Source organism: Monodon monoceros, unplaced genomic scaffold, assembly GCF_005190385.1.
Source record: "Monodon monoceros isolate NGI ecotype Baffin Bay Population unplaced genomic scaffold, NGI_Narwhal_1 Super_Scaffold_12, whole genome shotgun sequence".
Classification (NCBI taxonomy): Eukaryota; Metazoa; Chordata; class Mammalia; order Artiodactyla; family Monodontidae; genus Monodon; species Monodon monoceros.
In genome coordinates, this window is record NW_021703768.1 from 59,622,179 (window position 1) to 59,637,649 (window position 15,471).

Here is a 15,471-nt window from a genome sequence, read left to right on the forward strand (position 1 = left end):
AAACTTTTCTTTTTTAAACATCACAATATAAAATGTTAACTGGTGATGTAGTAAACTGATAAGATAATTTGTCTTATTTGCCTTAACTAGCATTACCACCATATAGGCACTTTTTCCTTGTAGTCAAATTATGAATAGTATTTTTCTGTAATAAGGCATATTCCATGCACATCATTTAGAGAAAGGTAAATTAAAAAATAGAAAAGATTTATGGAGCATGAGATCTGCGTGCATGTAATGTAAGCATATGTTTTATATGTATTTTCCTCTCTGTACAGACTAATAAATACCACTTTATCTGATGCAAGTAATTCACTTCCAGGATTGTGTATATTAAGTGATCAGACTAATCCCATCATTAAATTATCACCTTGCATTTATCATTAAGACTCCATTACCATGTAGGAAATATATACAGGACATGTTCCACGTGACATGATTTCCTGCTTTACAAAATGGGTCTGGTTTTTGTGTTTCTATAGAGACGAACAAGTCAGCAAAGCATCTACAAAATGCCTCTGATTTACGTAAACACATTTGTGTATAAACACAGTGAAGATTCTGAAGTGGGCGGTCATTTCTACTTCAATGAGTACCATTCCCTGCCTCTGCTCCATGTTTCAGGGTTTTTCAAAGGGGCCTAAAACTAAAAAAAGTATTTTACGTTTAACTTCTTACAGCAACTAAAGAAAGAATTTCAGTTTGAATCACATGGTCTTCTTTACTGCCCTGCTGAAGTTTCTGATCAAGAGGCAAACAGGAGCGGTGCCCACATTTTCTACGCATATCTCGCAACGTATCTTTTAAACTGACCCAAATTAGAAGAACAACCACATGTTACTGAATACTAGAAATATTGAATCAAATGCCAAACTCAAACAGTGAGATTTGCTGGAACATGTAATACCATATACCCTCTCACCAATTTCAGGAAAACATGAGCTCATTTTATTCTGACCGTTTTACCAGAAAGTAGTTTATGCCTATAAGGTTGTACAGATGTTTCTGTTTGGAGGCAGGCAGAACCAATTTAGAAATTACCAAATTGTGTTTGTAACAAACTGAAAAAAATCTGTAGCACACAGTACACAACTAAAAATACAATAGAAATATAAAGATATCTGGAGAAAAAAATAAAGCTTTTCACTCTTTCTCCATCAGAACCAAAGTTCTTCATGGGAGTAAGACTATAGAAAAGGCGAAATCACAGGTTATTGACAGCCCTCAGTTATTAAGAGACACTTTACATGACAACATGAATTATTATAGAAATCAGCAGCAATGAATTCTATGATTATACAAAGCAAAAATGTCAAAAAATTCTGGACACAGATTTGACTGTAGGCCTATAAAAAGAACCCCATCCAGAAATTTGGTGCACAGAAAGCACATGCCCCATGTGCGTCCAACTTTTGTGCTTTTCTCTTGTGCACAAAGCCTGGTACAACTGAGGATCTTAGGCCAAACCATAGTAAATTAAAAATTCTGAAAAAGTTTCCAAAAATTAAAGCATCGATTCCTAGTTGTGATTCAAAGTTGATTTTTTTTTCTCTTCTAGGAGCAAGCAAATAAAAATATAGCCATATACATGTAATTTTACATGTATTTATAGTTATATGCTGAGCGAGGAGATCTAGCAGAAGACAGCTAGTGTTAAGATGTTCAGCTTTGCTATTGCAGTATTTCTTCATTTTTGTACACAAGGCCAAGGTGTTGGGCCATAGACAAGGCTATAGATCCTATGTTCCAGCTTAGAGCATTCAATTTTGTTTTTTAATTTTTTTCCTCCAACATGGAATGTCACACAGCCTTGTTTCAGTCACTGTAGGAAAGAAAATGACAAGTAAAACACTCAGCACTGTATTATTTACTAACAGCTGCAGGACTAACAGAACAGACTCCTCCTACCTTCTGCACTCATGTAATGCACAGAATCTTTATCAAAGTTTATATTTTAAGGATTTTTCACCTTTAAGAATATAAAATTATTAACTTTACATATTTGAAATTTATCATCAGAAAGGAACAGAAGGTATAAGAAATGTTCTGAAAGTTAGAAAAAATTAAAAAGGGCAATGTGCTACAAGAAGCAAAGAGGGAATCAAGTAGAGGTTTCTGGATCCGTACCCCATAAACTGGAATTTCCTTCTTCTTAGTGTTCAATAAAAACTATGCTATACAATATCATTTATCAAGAATTAAAAAAATTTATTTAGGCTATGGGAAAGAGGTCTGCCTTATCTTAAGAAATACTGTGTCAAATGAGTTTAAGAGTTTTGACTAAGTTTTAAATATCTTTGGGCCTCATTAACTCTTTATGGAATTTCTCTAAAGATGATACACACTATTGAAAGTTACTATTTCTCCATCACCAAAATTAAGAATGTTAGCTTTCCTAAGGTTTCAATGCTAGGATCCACTTCATACATACATCTTCCAAAATTATTATGAAACAATTATTACTTTAGGTAAATGAAGATTTATTTTAGGTAAATGAAAATTTGGTTCTCTGCCAGAAAGAAGCTCAATCTGGACTCAAAGGCCAGAGCTAAGTTTTGGCCAGTGAGTCTTTCCAGTTCTATCTTTACACACACACACACATGTCCACAAACAATGGTACCATCTCCTTCCCCTAATATGAATTCTTTTCCAAGGATTTTGAGCCCTTCCCTCTAGGTCCACAAAAGAAGAATGTGTACACTCGTGGGCACACACACAGTCAGTCAATAAAACAATGCCCCAAATCCAACAGTTTAGAGGCAAATGCTGTGGACATGTTAGCATGTATTTTGCAAATATTTTCAAAATTATTCTTCTCAAACATAGTTGAGAGCATGTTTTATTATATAACTGCATTCTGATTTCTTTTGCTTAATACCCAGTTATATTTTCTACCCTTCTCTGCAAGGCTGAAGGTAAAGGTGAACAGGGAAAACAGATACAGCTGCAAGCTTGGTCTTGGTTCAAGCAAACAGCAACTCTAGAAATCTTAAGGCTGTGGGGAGAGACACACAGCTAAGTAAGGTGACAAGCCTGATGCCATCATGTGGCATCACGTTTTCAGTGTATTTGATAAATACAGTGCAGTGACAGAATCAATAAGAAGCTATGTGTCCAGATCGAGCCACAACAATTCTGAAGTACAAGATATCCTAAAAACAGTGCATTTATGCTTTAAGAGAATCCCTCAAAGGTCAGGCTTTGTCCCAAACACTAACCATTCAGAGAAGTAAGACTAGAACCTGTTTAACATTTTCATGTAACCTGTTTTCCTGGGAAAAGCTACATATCTGGGACATCAATGCACTAACCCTTGTGTTTGTGTCTGAAAATAAATTTAGGCTTTGAGTTTTTGTTTTTTGTTTTTTTAAGAAATAGCACACTATAAACATTATCAGAAACCAGACTTAATTAAAAGTATAATCACTACAGTTGACCCTTGAACAACATGGCTTTGAACTGCGCACATCCAACTACATGCAAATGTCTTTCAGTACTACACGATCTGGGGTTGGTTGAATCCTCGATGCAGAGGCACCTAGGACATGGAGGGCGGACTGTAAGTCATACTCGATTTTCATCTGTGCAGGGGGCCAGCGCTCCTGACCCCCACGACATTCATGCATCAACTGTATATGGTTATTAACTATATTATTTTTATCTAAAGAAATTGACTCAAGAATATAAATTTCTCAGCAAATGATTTAACAGTCAATGTAGGTGAGCATGAGAGGACGGTCATAAGTACTTACTGCTTGTGAATTATACTTTGGTAATATCTATTACAAATTTAAATGTTAACACTCAGAGAGTTTCACAGAAATTGAATTATACAAATGGTTCTCAAATGCATGAAAAGATGCTCAAATTCATTTGTAATAAGAGGACTATGACAGTTATTTTTTGGCCATGCCACGTGGCTTGTGGAACCTCAGTTCCCCGACCAGGGATTCTGGAATCCTAACCACTAGGCCACCAGGGAACTCCCAAGAGGACCACAATTTAAACTACACTGGGAGAGTATTTTTCACCTATCAAGTTGGAAAAAAATCAGAAAGTTTCATTTCATACATTGTGTGAGAGGGTCAGAGAAACAGGCATTCCAACATGTTATTGCTGGTGAGATGGTAAATTAATACAACCTCTACAGAGGCCAATATCTAAATTACAGATGCACAAGCCCCCCAGAAGTGCCAGCAGTGTCACATCTAGTAATTTACCCACATACAAAATGACATATGGATATGACTGCAATACTGTGTGCTCTAGCAAAAATTAGAAACAACTTTAACATCTACAAATGGAGAATTGGTTAGATAAATTGTGTACATCCATACAAATGGGATTCTACATAGCCATAAACAAAGAATAAAGCAGCTCTGCACCAATATGGAAAGACCTTCGAGATAAAGCATATGCAGAAGCAAGATGCAGAACCCTGAGTAGAGTACGCAATTTCTTTCAATAACAATAAGTGTATGTGTGGGAGGAATACACTTGTATTTGCTTATTCAGGTGAAAATGAAACATCTCTGGAAAGACACAAGAACATATTCACAGCAGCTATACACTTGTGTGCGTGTGGGGGGGGGGCAAGTGTGGTGGTGCAGAACTGGGTGAGCAGGGGACTGGGGATGAATTTTACTGTGTATCTTTTCATACTTTTGACTTCTGAACCATGTTAACATGTCACTCATTTAAGAAAAATTAAAGAGTTCAGCTCCTTGCACAAAGACAGTCAGTGCAGCATTATTTGACAGTAGAAATATGGAACCAACCAGACATTAACATGGGACAGTGGTTAATAAATTCTGCAACATTTATACAACAGATGTTAAAAGAATGAGATGGTTTTGTATGTCTCATATCTTTATATGGACTAACAGTCAAGATATGTTAAGTAGAAAAAGCAAGCTGCAAGATAATGCTTTGAAAAAAAAATTTTTAGATATATGTCAATACATATGTACAAATCTGGAAGAAAATACAACAAACGTAACACTAATAGGGGATTTGTACTTCTGAAATTTTATAGTTCTATAATATTAAAATTTCCTTCAATTAAGCAGACATTATCTAACATAAACAGAAAAAACAATGAAAAATTAAGTTTTAAAGGCTACAAAAACTACAACTCTTCACATCTGGAAACATCATGTAAAAGAAACTACTTTCAAAAACTAACTTGTAATGTCTGCAGAGCCATATTAGTCTATAAAGTTTAAAAAAAAGAATAACATATATTTTCCAGTACCTGTTAATACTAGAACAAAATAGGTTTTCCTGCAGTTTTTTCTTGTACATAAGAAGTAAAACGTTTTAGAAACTTTGGATACTCTCGCTTTGCCACTGCCCTTAACACTGAGGCTGGTGCCCATCCTCCAGGGTTTACTGTGAGACAAAGGAAAATGAAAACTGTTAAGATAATTCTCCAAATACACGTAAAGCACTCATTTTGTTCCTTTGTTTTTTAAAAATTCCTCACATTGAAAAAGCATCTCTTAAAAGTCTTCACCACTCAGTACTTAGTACTGTACTAACCACCAGATGAGAACAGATAACAAATAAGAAAGCATTTATTACTGTTCTAAAATGTTCTAAAATGTTCTTGGTTCCCTAAATTATAAGTAAATATTAGTATAGCAACACTTTAGGTTACTTAAGGCAGATTTATTCAATGAACTCTACTATAATCAAATAGTAACTTGCTCAGGCATAGTTGTCTCTTTAAACATACTAGCTGTGATGGCCCTGTAATAAAGAAGGCTTGAAGGTTTTATTAGAGGGACTCCAGTAACTACTGCAGGTAGGAAATAGGTGTAGCAAGGAACCATAACAAGTGATAAACAGGGCTGTCCAGCAGTAGGCCGATGTGAAATAAGTCACTAGCAATTAAGAAAGAAGCAGGGAGCAAAGATTCAGAAAACTAAAAAGCCTGACAACAAGAAAAAGAACTGTTCACCTGAAACATATTTTATATCAACTATTATTTCAATTAAAAACAAAAACACACACAAAAAACCAAAATTATAAAGTAAAAAAGAAGAAAACTATTTCCAGTAATCCAACAACCAAGCAACAATTCAATATTAACATTTTGTTGTATTTCTTTCCAACTTTTCACATATATATTCTTTTCTTCTTTTAAAAATTATTGAAATGGTATTTTATATGCTTTTTCTCACCCCACGTAACATTATTTTGTAAACATTTTTCTAAATCACTAAATAGTCTTTGAAAATTTGGGAAAAAAAAGAAGTATTAATTTTCTTTCTCACTGTTGCTTATTTTCCTAATTACACATATTCTATTAGGCAAATATCTAGTAAAACAGTTCTTAAAACCATAATATGTAATAGTGATCTAAAGATGAAGTTTAAAAATTTACCTATCCAGCCCCAGCTTCAGAAATTCAGATACAGCAGTTATTCAGACATGTATATTTTGAAAGATTCCCGATAATTTTGATATACATCTCTCCAAATTAAAAATTACTAAATCTAAAGGATAAAAACTAAAAAGACATTTATAAATGGTATTTTTCCAAACTGTCAGTTATCATGTAGATCACAATAAAAACATCCATATTCCCAAGTAGCAAAAACAAAACCAAAATACATACCATTAGCTACATATGTAATCTTGCATAGAATGTTGTCCCTGCTAATCTCCTGGTTTCCCTCTGGCGGGCTTACCAAGGTTTGACAAATCATAGCAATATTTATTTTGGCACGGACACATCGATTGTTTAGCTGCCAAAACAAAAAGTAAAAACAAAACACCAGTGTAGAAGATACCCAGTATTTTGTAACCTCTTCTGGTCTAATTCTACATTAGATTAACCAAAACCGTAACTCATCTACATCTCCCACAAAATCTCCTAAGCACTAATAAAGAATACATGCCAAGCTGATACGACACCAGGAATGGTTTTCCCCCCTTATGTAGTAAAAGGAGCTAAACCGAGGTAGAAACCACAGAGGTTTTGCCAGTAGTTGATCATGGCTTGAGAGACAACTGTGAGAAATAGCCTACCTATACTACCCATTCAGCTGTCTCATCTAACCTCAGGAGGAAAGGAAAACAACCCTGCTGGGATGCTCATGGCCATGACTGTTGCCCTCAGATAACACAGTGGCTATACTCTTCCAAGAAGCCAACTTTAATAAACAAAAATTTAAGAAGCATTTTCAAATCAATTATCTCTGTATGTGTGGTATGTGTTTATCATTTTTGCCCTGTGTTGTATATTTAGCTTTGTATTGTACAATTATACACATTTATACAATGTACTTACAGGAGCACTGCTGTGATCCACAGAAAAATTACAAACTATCCAAGTTTCCGGGTCATTTTCAGTCAAGGCTGGTATCTTTCGAATGGCAGAAAGATATAATACATCCCGCTGAGAAGCAGGCCACACTCTCTGTGGAAGAAGTACAAATCTTTTGAAAATTTGAACTACTTTTTTTTTTTTTTTTGGCCGCACCACGTGGCATGCAGGATCTTAGTTCCCTGACCAGCAATTGAACCCGCACCCCCTGCAGCGGAAGCTCAGAGTCTTAAACCACTGGACCGCCAGGGAAGTCCCCAAAATTTGAACTACTTTTTATTCATATATAATATGGAACTAACAAAGAAACAAGTGTAAAACTAATAAATGCCTTTAAGGTAACATCTGTCAAATTTTAAATGGAAAGCACCCACCAAAGGATTGATTATGAACACTGAGTTAAAGGCTTTGAAGAACATACCAAAGGAATAATGTTCTATTTCTTTTTTTTTTTTCTTTTTAAAATGTTTATTTATTTATTTGGCTGCTCCGGGTCTTAGTTGTGGCACGCAGGCATGTGGGATCTAGTTCCACAACCAGGGATCCAACCCCAGCCTCCCTGCATTGGCAGTGAGGAGTCTTAACAACTGGACCACCAGGGAAGACCCTATTCTTCCTTCTTTTTAAATTTGGTAATATATATGTAACACAAAATGATATAAATAATTTTTTTTTTTTTTGCTGTATGCGGGCCTCTCACTGTTGTGGCCTCTCCCGTTGCGGAGCACAGGCTCTGGACACGCAGGCTCAGCGGCCATGGCTCACGGGCCCAGCCGCTCCGTGGCATGTGGGATCTTCCCGGACCGGGGCGCGAACCCGTGTCCCCTGCCTCGGCAGGCGGACTCTCAACCACTGTGCCACCAGGGAAGCCCGATATAAATAATTTTTAAGTGTACAATTCAGTGGCCTTAACTATATTCACAATGTTATGTAAATACCACCACTATCTAGTTCTAAATGTGTCATCACTCCCAACAGAAACTCTGTACCCATTAAGCAATCACTCCGCATTAGCCCCTCCCACAGCCATTAGTCCACTTTTTTTTTTTTTATAGTTTTCATTTTTGGCTATGTTGGGTCTTCGTTGCTGTGCGTGGGCTTTCTCTAGTTGCGGTGAGCGGGGGCTACTCTTTGTAGCAGTGATCAGGCTTCTCATTGTTGTGGCTTCTCTTGTTGCAGAGCACGGGCTCTAGGCACACAGGCTTCAGTAGTTGTGGCATGCAGGCTCTAGAGCGCAGGCTCAGTAGTTGTGGCCCATGAGCTTAGTTGCTCCGCAGCATGTGGGATCTTCCCAGACCAGGGCTCAAACCTGTGTCCCCTATATTGGCAGGCGGATTCTTAACCATTGTGCCACCAGGGAAGCCCCATTAGTCCACTTTTTTTTTTTTTTTTTTTAAAAAAAAGAAGATGTCTGGGGTAGGAGTTTAGTAATTTATTTATTTTTGCTGTGTTGGGTCATTGTTTCTGTGCGAGGGCTTTCTCTAGTTGTGGCAAGCGGGGGCCACTCTTCATCGCGGTGCGCGGGCCTCTCACTATCACGGCCTCTCTTGTTGCGGAGCACAGGCTCCAGACGCGCAGGCTCAGTAGTTGTGGCTCACGGACCTAGCTGCTCCGCGGCACGTGGGATCCTCCCAGACCAGGGCTCGAACCCGTGTCCCCTGCATTAGCTGGCAGATTCTCAACCACTGTGCCACCAGGGAAGCCCCACTTTTAAGTATAGTATTAAACCTCTGTTTCAACTGTTCAGAGCGAAGATTTTAAAAGCAAGTATATTAGGGAAAGAGCATGCTCCTTTGATATCATAATCATATTTAAAGAATTCCAAACCAGTAATTTAATCTTCCAACTTCATCCTGTTGGAATGACATGGAACCTAGGTCTCTGTAAACTGGGACTATGTACTTTTAAATGAGAGAAAATATGCACAGGGTCTTTCCCGACTGCTGAATTTAATAAATCGCCAACAACTCAGTGTCAATACAACACAAAGCATTTGCAAAGTGAAACGGTTCATCTTTTAAAGATACAAAGTTTCATTAAGTTGATGAAAGCAGTGCTGGGCAAATGTATGTGAACCAGTAATAAATGAAAATGTGGCCATATTAGAACTAATGGATACAAATCCACAAGGATGATGATAAGACAGAAATTTAAAGAGTGAGAATGACAAATATCAAGAGATGAGAAGCCCTTTTTAAGACCATATTATAAAAGAAGCCAAATTTAAAGAGAAAGATGTTGAATAGTTATTGGATTTTGTTGAAAAAATTATGCCAGGACAAGTCATTTATTCAAATAATTACAACTGTAACTTAAATTTTGTTACATATAAAGTACATTATTTTAATAATTTTTAGTTTTATTTTTCCAGAAATAATCCTAATATAATCTATATATTCCTCCCCTCCATCTACTATTTACCAAGTGAAGTACTTTCAGCAGACCATTTTCCAGGATCAATTATCTTCACAGAATAAGAGTCTTCTGATTCTAAATGACTGGTCATTTATTTTCATTGCAAATTACAGGACAACTAATATTTTAAAGTCTACTAAATTTTAGACTTCACTTTTGACCCCCCTCAATCAGTAGGTTGAAACAGAATCTTCATTGTTATACATTTCTTGAGTAGCTGTTATGTAAAAGGAAGCCTAGGTCATAGTCGTTAAATATAAGATGCCTCAGATGACAAGACTGAGCTCAAGATATACACAGCAAACCTAAAATATTTTCAAATATTCAGCTCAGTTAAAAATTATTTTAAAAAAGAAAAATGAAGTACTTACTGAATTATCATGTTTCTTATATAACATACAATATTGTTTTTGGCAGATCTCTACAAATTTTTAATTTATTTTATTATTGTTTATTCAATATAATATTTGGCAATTTTCAGAAAGGAAACAGAGCAGAATAAGATAAATATTCTATAATTTAAATATCTACATTAACAGAGGAAGAAATGAAGTGAAAGGCAACCAATTTAAATGACAATGTTTCTTTGTGCTCTGGTGTATGACCATCCTCTCAATAGCTGATGCTCAGCAATTTTCCCTTGATGTCAGATAATCCACTTAGATCACCTTTACTTCTGAGTCTTAACATAGACTAATAACATACTTTGCATTTCCTTATTATTCTCACAGGAAACTGATTCACTTTCATATTTGGTAATTCATCTATCTCCTCTAGAGACTAGATGCTAGAAAAACATTTAAGTGGATTTTCGTACTTTCTTGTTCAGACTTAAAAGTTTGCAGAACTAACTGTACATCTTTGTCAAACACACTGTTTCTGGATATTTCTAAGGTTCTTATTTTCACCCATTTCTGCTTTAAATAAACTGAAATTACCTTTCAAATACATGAAATTCATGAATTATTAATAAAGTCTTTAAATCTTTTGTGGCACTTAATTTCCTCGCAAATTTTACTTTAGAGAATTTATATGTTTCTGTTTGAACTACGCTGGAATCCTTTTGGGATGAAAAAATATTTACCTTGTGCGTTTGATAAATGATGATTGCATTATCAGCTAATGTTTCCACCACATGAAAGTTTTCTATAGTTGCTGCAATGAAGAAAAAATGTTAGTAGTCAAAAAAGATATATTACCTTTTCCCAGAATGTGATTATTGAGAAAGTCAATTACGAATGGACATTATAGTAAAATGAACAGGATCCTGCCCTACATAGGCTAAGTCCAAATGGAAAGCGGTTTAGTATTAGGGCTACAGGTGGTGGCTGTGAGACCTAATCACCAGGAAATCTCATTAGCTTCCATCGCAAGAAAGCAATTCTAATCACCATTTCATCACTAGGGCACAAATTATTCCCTAACACTATGACCCCTCCCCTCCCTATAATCCTTAATTTATTGAAGCTGAATAAGCTGTTCTATTTAGGTTTAGGTGACTATGTTTGTGAGAGTGTCAAACTGCCATTGATAAACATGTTGTTCAGAAGTACCCATATTTATGAAATTTGATGCCTGAGGGGATCAAATAACTCTAAACAAACCACAGCAGGATTCATCTACAATTTATGATGGAAACAAAACAGTCTAGGAAAAGAGAAGATGATAAAACAGAAACCTTTTATTTTAGTCCTGGCTTTTCCAATAATTAGTTCTGTGATCTATGACAAGTCACTTGAGCTATCTGAATTTTACTTTATTACCTACCTATCACACAGGATCATTGAGGTAGCAGATCAAATGCTATACCTTACTGAGAAGCATTCTGTACAGTGAAAAGCTCTATTTAAATGTAAGGTATTATCAGTTCCCTATACGATTCTCCAGATATTTTCTATATTGACTTTGTAAACCATAGATCAGATGTAGAAAGCCAGGTTAGATTTGGTATTAAATTCAAACTAATAATTTTATCAAAATATACTAATAATGGCAGCTTACTTTCCCAATCATTGCGAACATCAACATTCCAGAAGTAATTGCAGACCTCATGTCCTGTAACACCTTTAACTGCGTGGGTAGCTTTCAAAGGATCCAAAACAATCCCGTTTTCTTCTACTTCTCTTCTGTATACCTAGAGGATATATTTTAAAACATGTTAATACATATTGATAATTACCTTAAATGTAAATGGATTAAATGCTTCAACCAAAAGACACAGACTGGCTGAATGGATACGAAAAACAAGACCTGTATATATGCTGTCTACAAGAGACCCACTTCAGACCTAGGGACACGTACAGACTGAAAGTGAGGGGATGGGAAAAGATATTCCATGTAAATGGAAATCAAAAGAAAGCTGGAGTAGCAATTCTCATATCAGATAAAATAGACTTTAAAATAAAGACTATTACAAGAGACAAAGAAGGACACTACATAATGATCAAGGGATCAATCCAAGAAGATATAACAATTGTAAATATTTATGTACCCAACATAGGAGCACCTCAACACATAAGGCAAATGCTAACAGCCATAAAAGGGGAAATTGACAGTAACACAATCATAGTAGGGGACTTTAACACCCCACTTTCACCAATGGACAGATCATCCAAAATGAAAATAAATAAGGACACACAAGCTTTAAATGATACATTAAACAAGATGGACTTAATTGATATTTATAGGACATTCCAACCAAAAACAACAGAATACACATTCTTCTCAAATGCTCATGGAACACTCTCTAGGACAGATCATATCTTGGGTCACAAATCAAGCCCCGGTAAATTTAAGAAAATTGAAATCGTATCAAGTACCTTTTCTGACCACAATGCTATGAGACTAGATACCAATTACAGGAAAAAATCTGTAAAAAATACAAACACATGGAGGCTACACAATACACTACTTAATAACCAAGAGATCACTGAAGAAATCAAAGAGGAAATCAAAAATACCTAGAAACATAGGACAATGAAAACATGACAACCCAAAACCTATGGGATGCAGCAAAAGCAGTTCTAAGAGGGAAGTTTATAGCAATACAATCCTACCTGAAGAAACAAGAAACATCTCAAATAAACAACCTAACCTTAAACCTAAAGCAATTAGAGAAAGAAGAACAAAAAAAAAACCCCCAAAGTTAGCAGAAGGAAAGAAATCATAAAGATCAGCTCAGAAATAAAAGAAAAAGAAATGAAGGAAACAATAGCAAAAATCAATAAAACTAAAAGCTGGCTCTTTGAGAAGATAAACAAAATTGATAATCCATTAGCCAGACTCATCAAGAAAAAAAGGGAGAAGACTCAAATCAATAGAATTAGAAATGAAAAAGGAGAAGTAACAACTGACACTGCAGAAATACAAAGGATCGTGAGAGATTACTACAAGCAACTATATGCCAATAAAATGGACAATCTGGAAGAAATGGACAAATTCTTTGAAAAGCACAACCTTCAGAGACTGAACCAGGAAGAAATAGAAAATATAAACAGACCAATCACAAGCACTGAAATGGAAACTGTGATTAAAAATCTTCCAACAAACAAAAGTCCAGGACCAGAAGGCTCACAGGCGAATTCTATCAAACATTTGGAGGAGAGCTAACACCTATCCTTCTCAAACTCTTCCAAAATACAGCACAGGGAGGGACACTCCCAAACTCATTCTACGAGGCCACCATCACCCTGATACCAAAACCAGACAAAGATGTCACAAAGAAAGAGAACTACAGGCCAATACGACTTATGAATACAGATGCAAAAATCCTCAACAAAATACAAGCAAACAGAATCCAACAGCACATTAAAAGGATCATACACCATGACGATCAAGTGGGGTTTATCCCAGGAATGCAAGGATTCTGCAATAAACACAAATCAATCAATGTGATACACCATATTAACAAATTGAAGAAGAAAAACCATATGATCATCTCAATAGATGCAGAAAAGGCTTTTGACAAAATTCAACACCCATTTATAATAAAAATCCTCCAGAAAGTAGGCATAGAGGGAACTTACCTCAACATAATAAAGGCCAGATATGATAAACACACAGCCAACATCATTCTCAATGGTGAAAAACCGAAACCATTTCCACTAAGATCAGGAACAAGACAAGGTTGCCCACTCTCACCACTATTATTCAACATAGTTTTGGAAGTTTTAGCCACAGCAATCAGAGAAGAAAAAGAAATAAAAGGAATCCAAATTGGAAAAGAAGAAGTAAAGCTGTCACTGTTTGCAGATGACATGATACTATCCATAGAGGAATCCTGAAGATGCTACCAGAAAACTACTTGAGCTAATCAATGAATTTGGTAGAGTAGCAGGATACAAAATTAATGCACAGAAATCTCTTGCATTCCTATCCACTAATGATGAAAAATCTGAAAGAGAAATTACGGAAACACTCCCATTTACCACTGCAACAAAAAGAATAAAATACCTAGGAATAAACCTACTGAAGGAGACAAAAGACCTGTATGCAGAAAACTATAAGACACTGATGAAAGAAATTAAAGATGATACAAACAGATGGAGAGATATACCATGTTCTTGGATTGGAAGAATCAACATTGTGAAAATGACTCTACTACCCAAAGACTACAGATTCAATGCAATTCCTATCAAGCTACCAATGGCATTTTTCACAAAACTAGAACAAAAAATTTCACAATTTGCATGGAAACACAAAAGACCCCAAATAGCCAAAGCAATCTTGAGAAAGAAAAATGGAGCTGTTGGAATCAGGCTCCCAGACTTCAGACTATACTACCTAGCTACAGTAATCAAGACAGTATGGTACTGGCACAAAAACAGAAATATAGATCAATGGAACAGCATAGAAAGCCCAGAGATAAACCCATGCACATATGGTCACCTTATTTTTGATAAAGGAGGCAAGAATACACAATGGAGAAAAGAGAGACAGCCTCTTCAATAAGTGGTGCTGGGAAAACTGGACAGCTACATGTGGAAGAATGAAATTAGAACACTCCCTAACACCATACACAAAAATAAACTCAAAAACGATTAAAGACCTAAATGTAAGGCCAGACACTATCAAACTCTTAGAGGAAAACATAGGCAGAACACTCTCTGACATAAATCATAGCAAGATCCTTTTTGACCCACCTTCTAGAGACATGGAATAAAAACAAAAATAAACAAATGGGATCTTATGAAACTTAAAAGCTTTTGCACAGCAAAGGAAACCATAAAGAAGACGAAAAGACAACCCTCACAATGGGAGAAAATATTTGCAAATGAAGCAACTGACAAAGGATTAACCTCCAAAATTTACAAGCAGCTCATGCAACTCAACATCAAAAAAACAAACAACACAATCCAAAAATGGGCAGAGCTAAATAGACATTTCTCCAAATAAGATATACAAATTGCCAACAAACACATGAAAGAATGCTCAACATCACTAGTCATTAGAGAAATTCAAATCAATACCACAATGAGGTATCACCTCACACCAGTCAGAATGGCCATCATCAAAAAAATCTACAAAGAATAAATTCTGGAGAGGTTGTGGAGGGAAGGGAACCCACTTACACTGTTGGTGGGAATGTAAATTGATACAGCCACTATGGAGAACAGTATGGAGGTTCCTTAAAAAACTACAAATAGAACTACCATATGACCCAGCAATCCCAATACTGGGTATATACCCCGAGAAAACCATAATTCAGAGTCATGTACCACAAT

The 15,471-nt window shown here is 35.9% G+C and overlaps 1 protein-coding gene across 2 annotated transcripts in view; it reads right to left on the reverse strand.

The window, feature by feature from the left end:
- Nucleotides 1-399: 399 nt before the first annotated feature.
- COL4A3BP (collagen type IV alpha 3 binding protein) overlaps nucleotides 400-15,471 on the reverse strand; it is a 126,803-nt gene continuing 111,731 nt past the window's right edge. For both annotated transcript variants that reach the window (XM_029216340.1, XM_029216339.1), the window contains 6 exons: nucleotides 11,750-11,882; nucleotides 10,833-10,903; nucleotides 7,298-7,426; nucleotides 6,623-6,752; nucleotides 5,255-5,391; nucleotides 400-1,822 (listed from right to left, as the gene is read on the reverse strand). In XM_029216340.1, coding sequence (XP_029072173.1) covers nucleotides 5,264-5,391; nucleotides 6,623-6,752; nucleotides 7,298-7,426; nucleotides 10,833-10,903; nucleotides 11,750-11,882 — 591 coding nt within the window. In that variant the 3' untranslated portion in view covers nucleotides 400-1,822; nucleotides 5,255-5,263. The remainder of the gene's footprint in view (nucleotides 1,823-5,254; nucleotides 5,392-6,622; nucleotides 6,753-7,297; nucleotides 7,427-10,832; nucleotides 10,904-11,749; nucleotides 11,883-15,471) is intronic.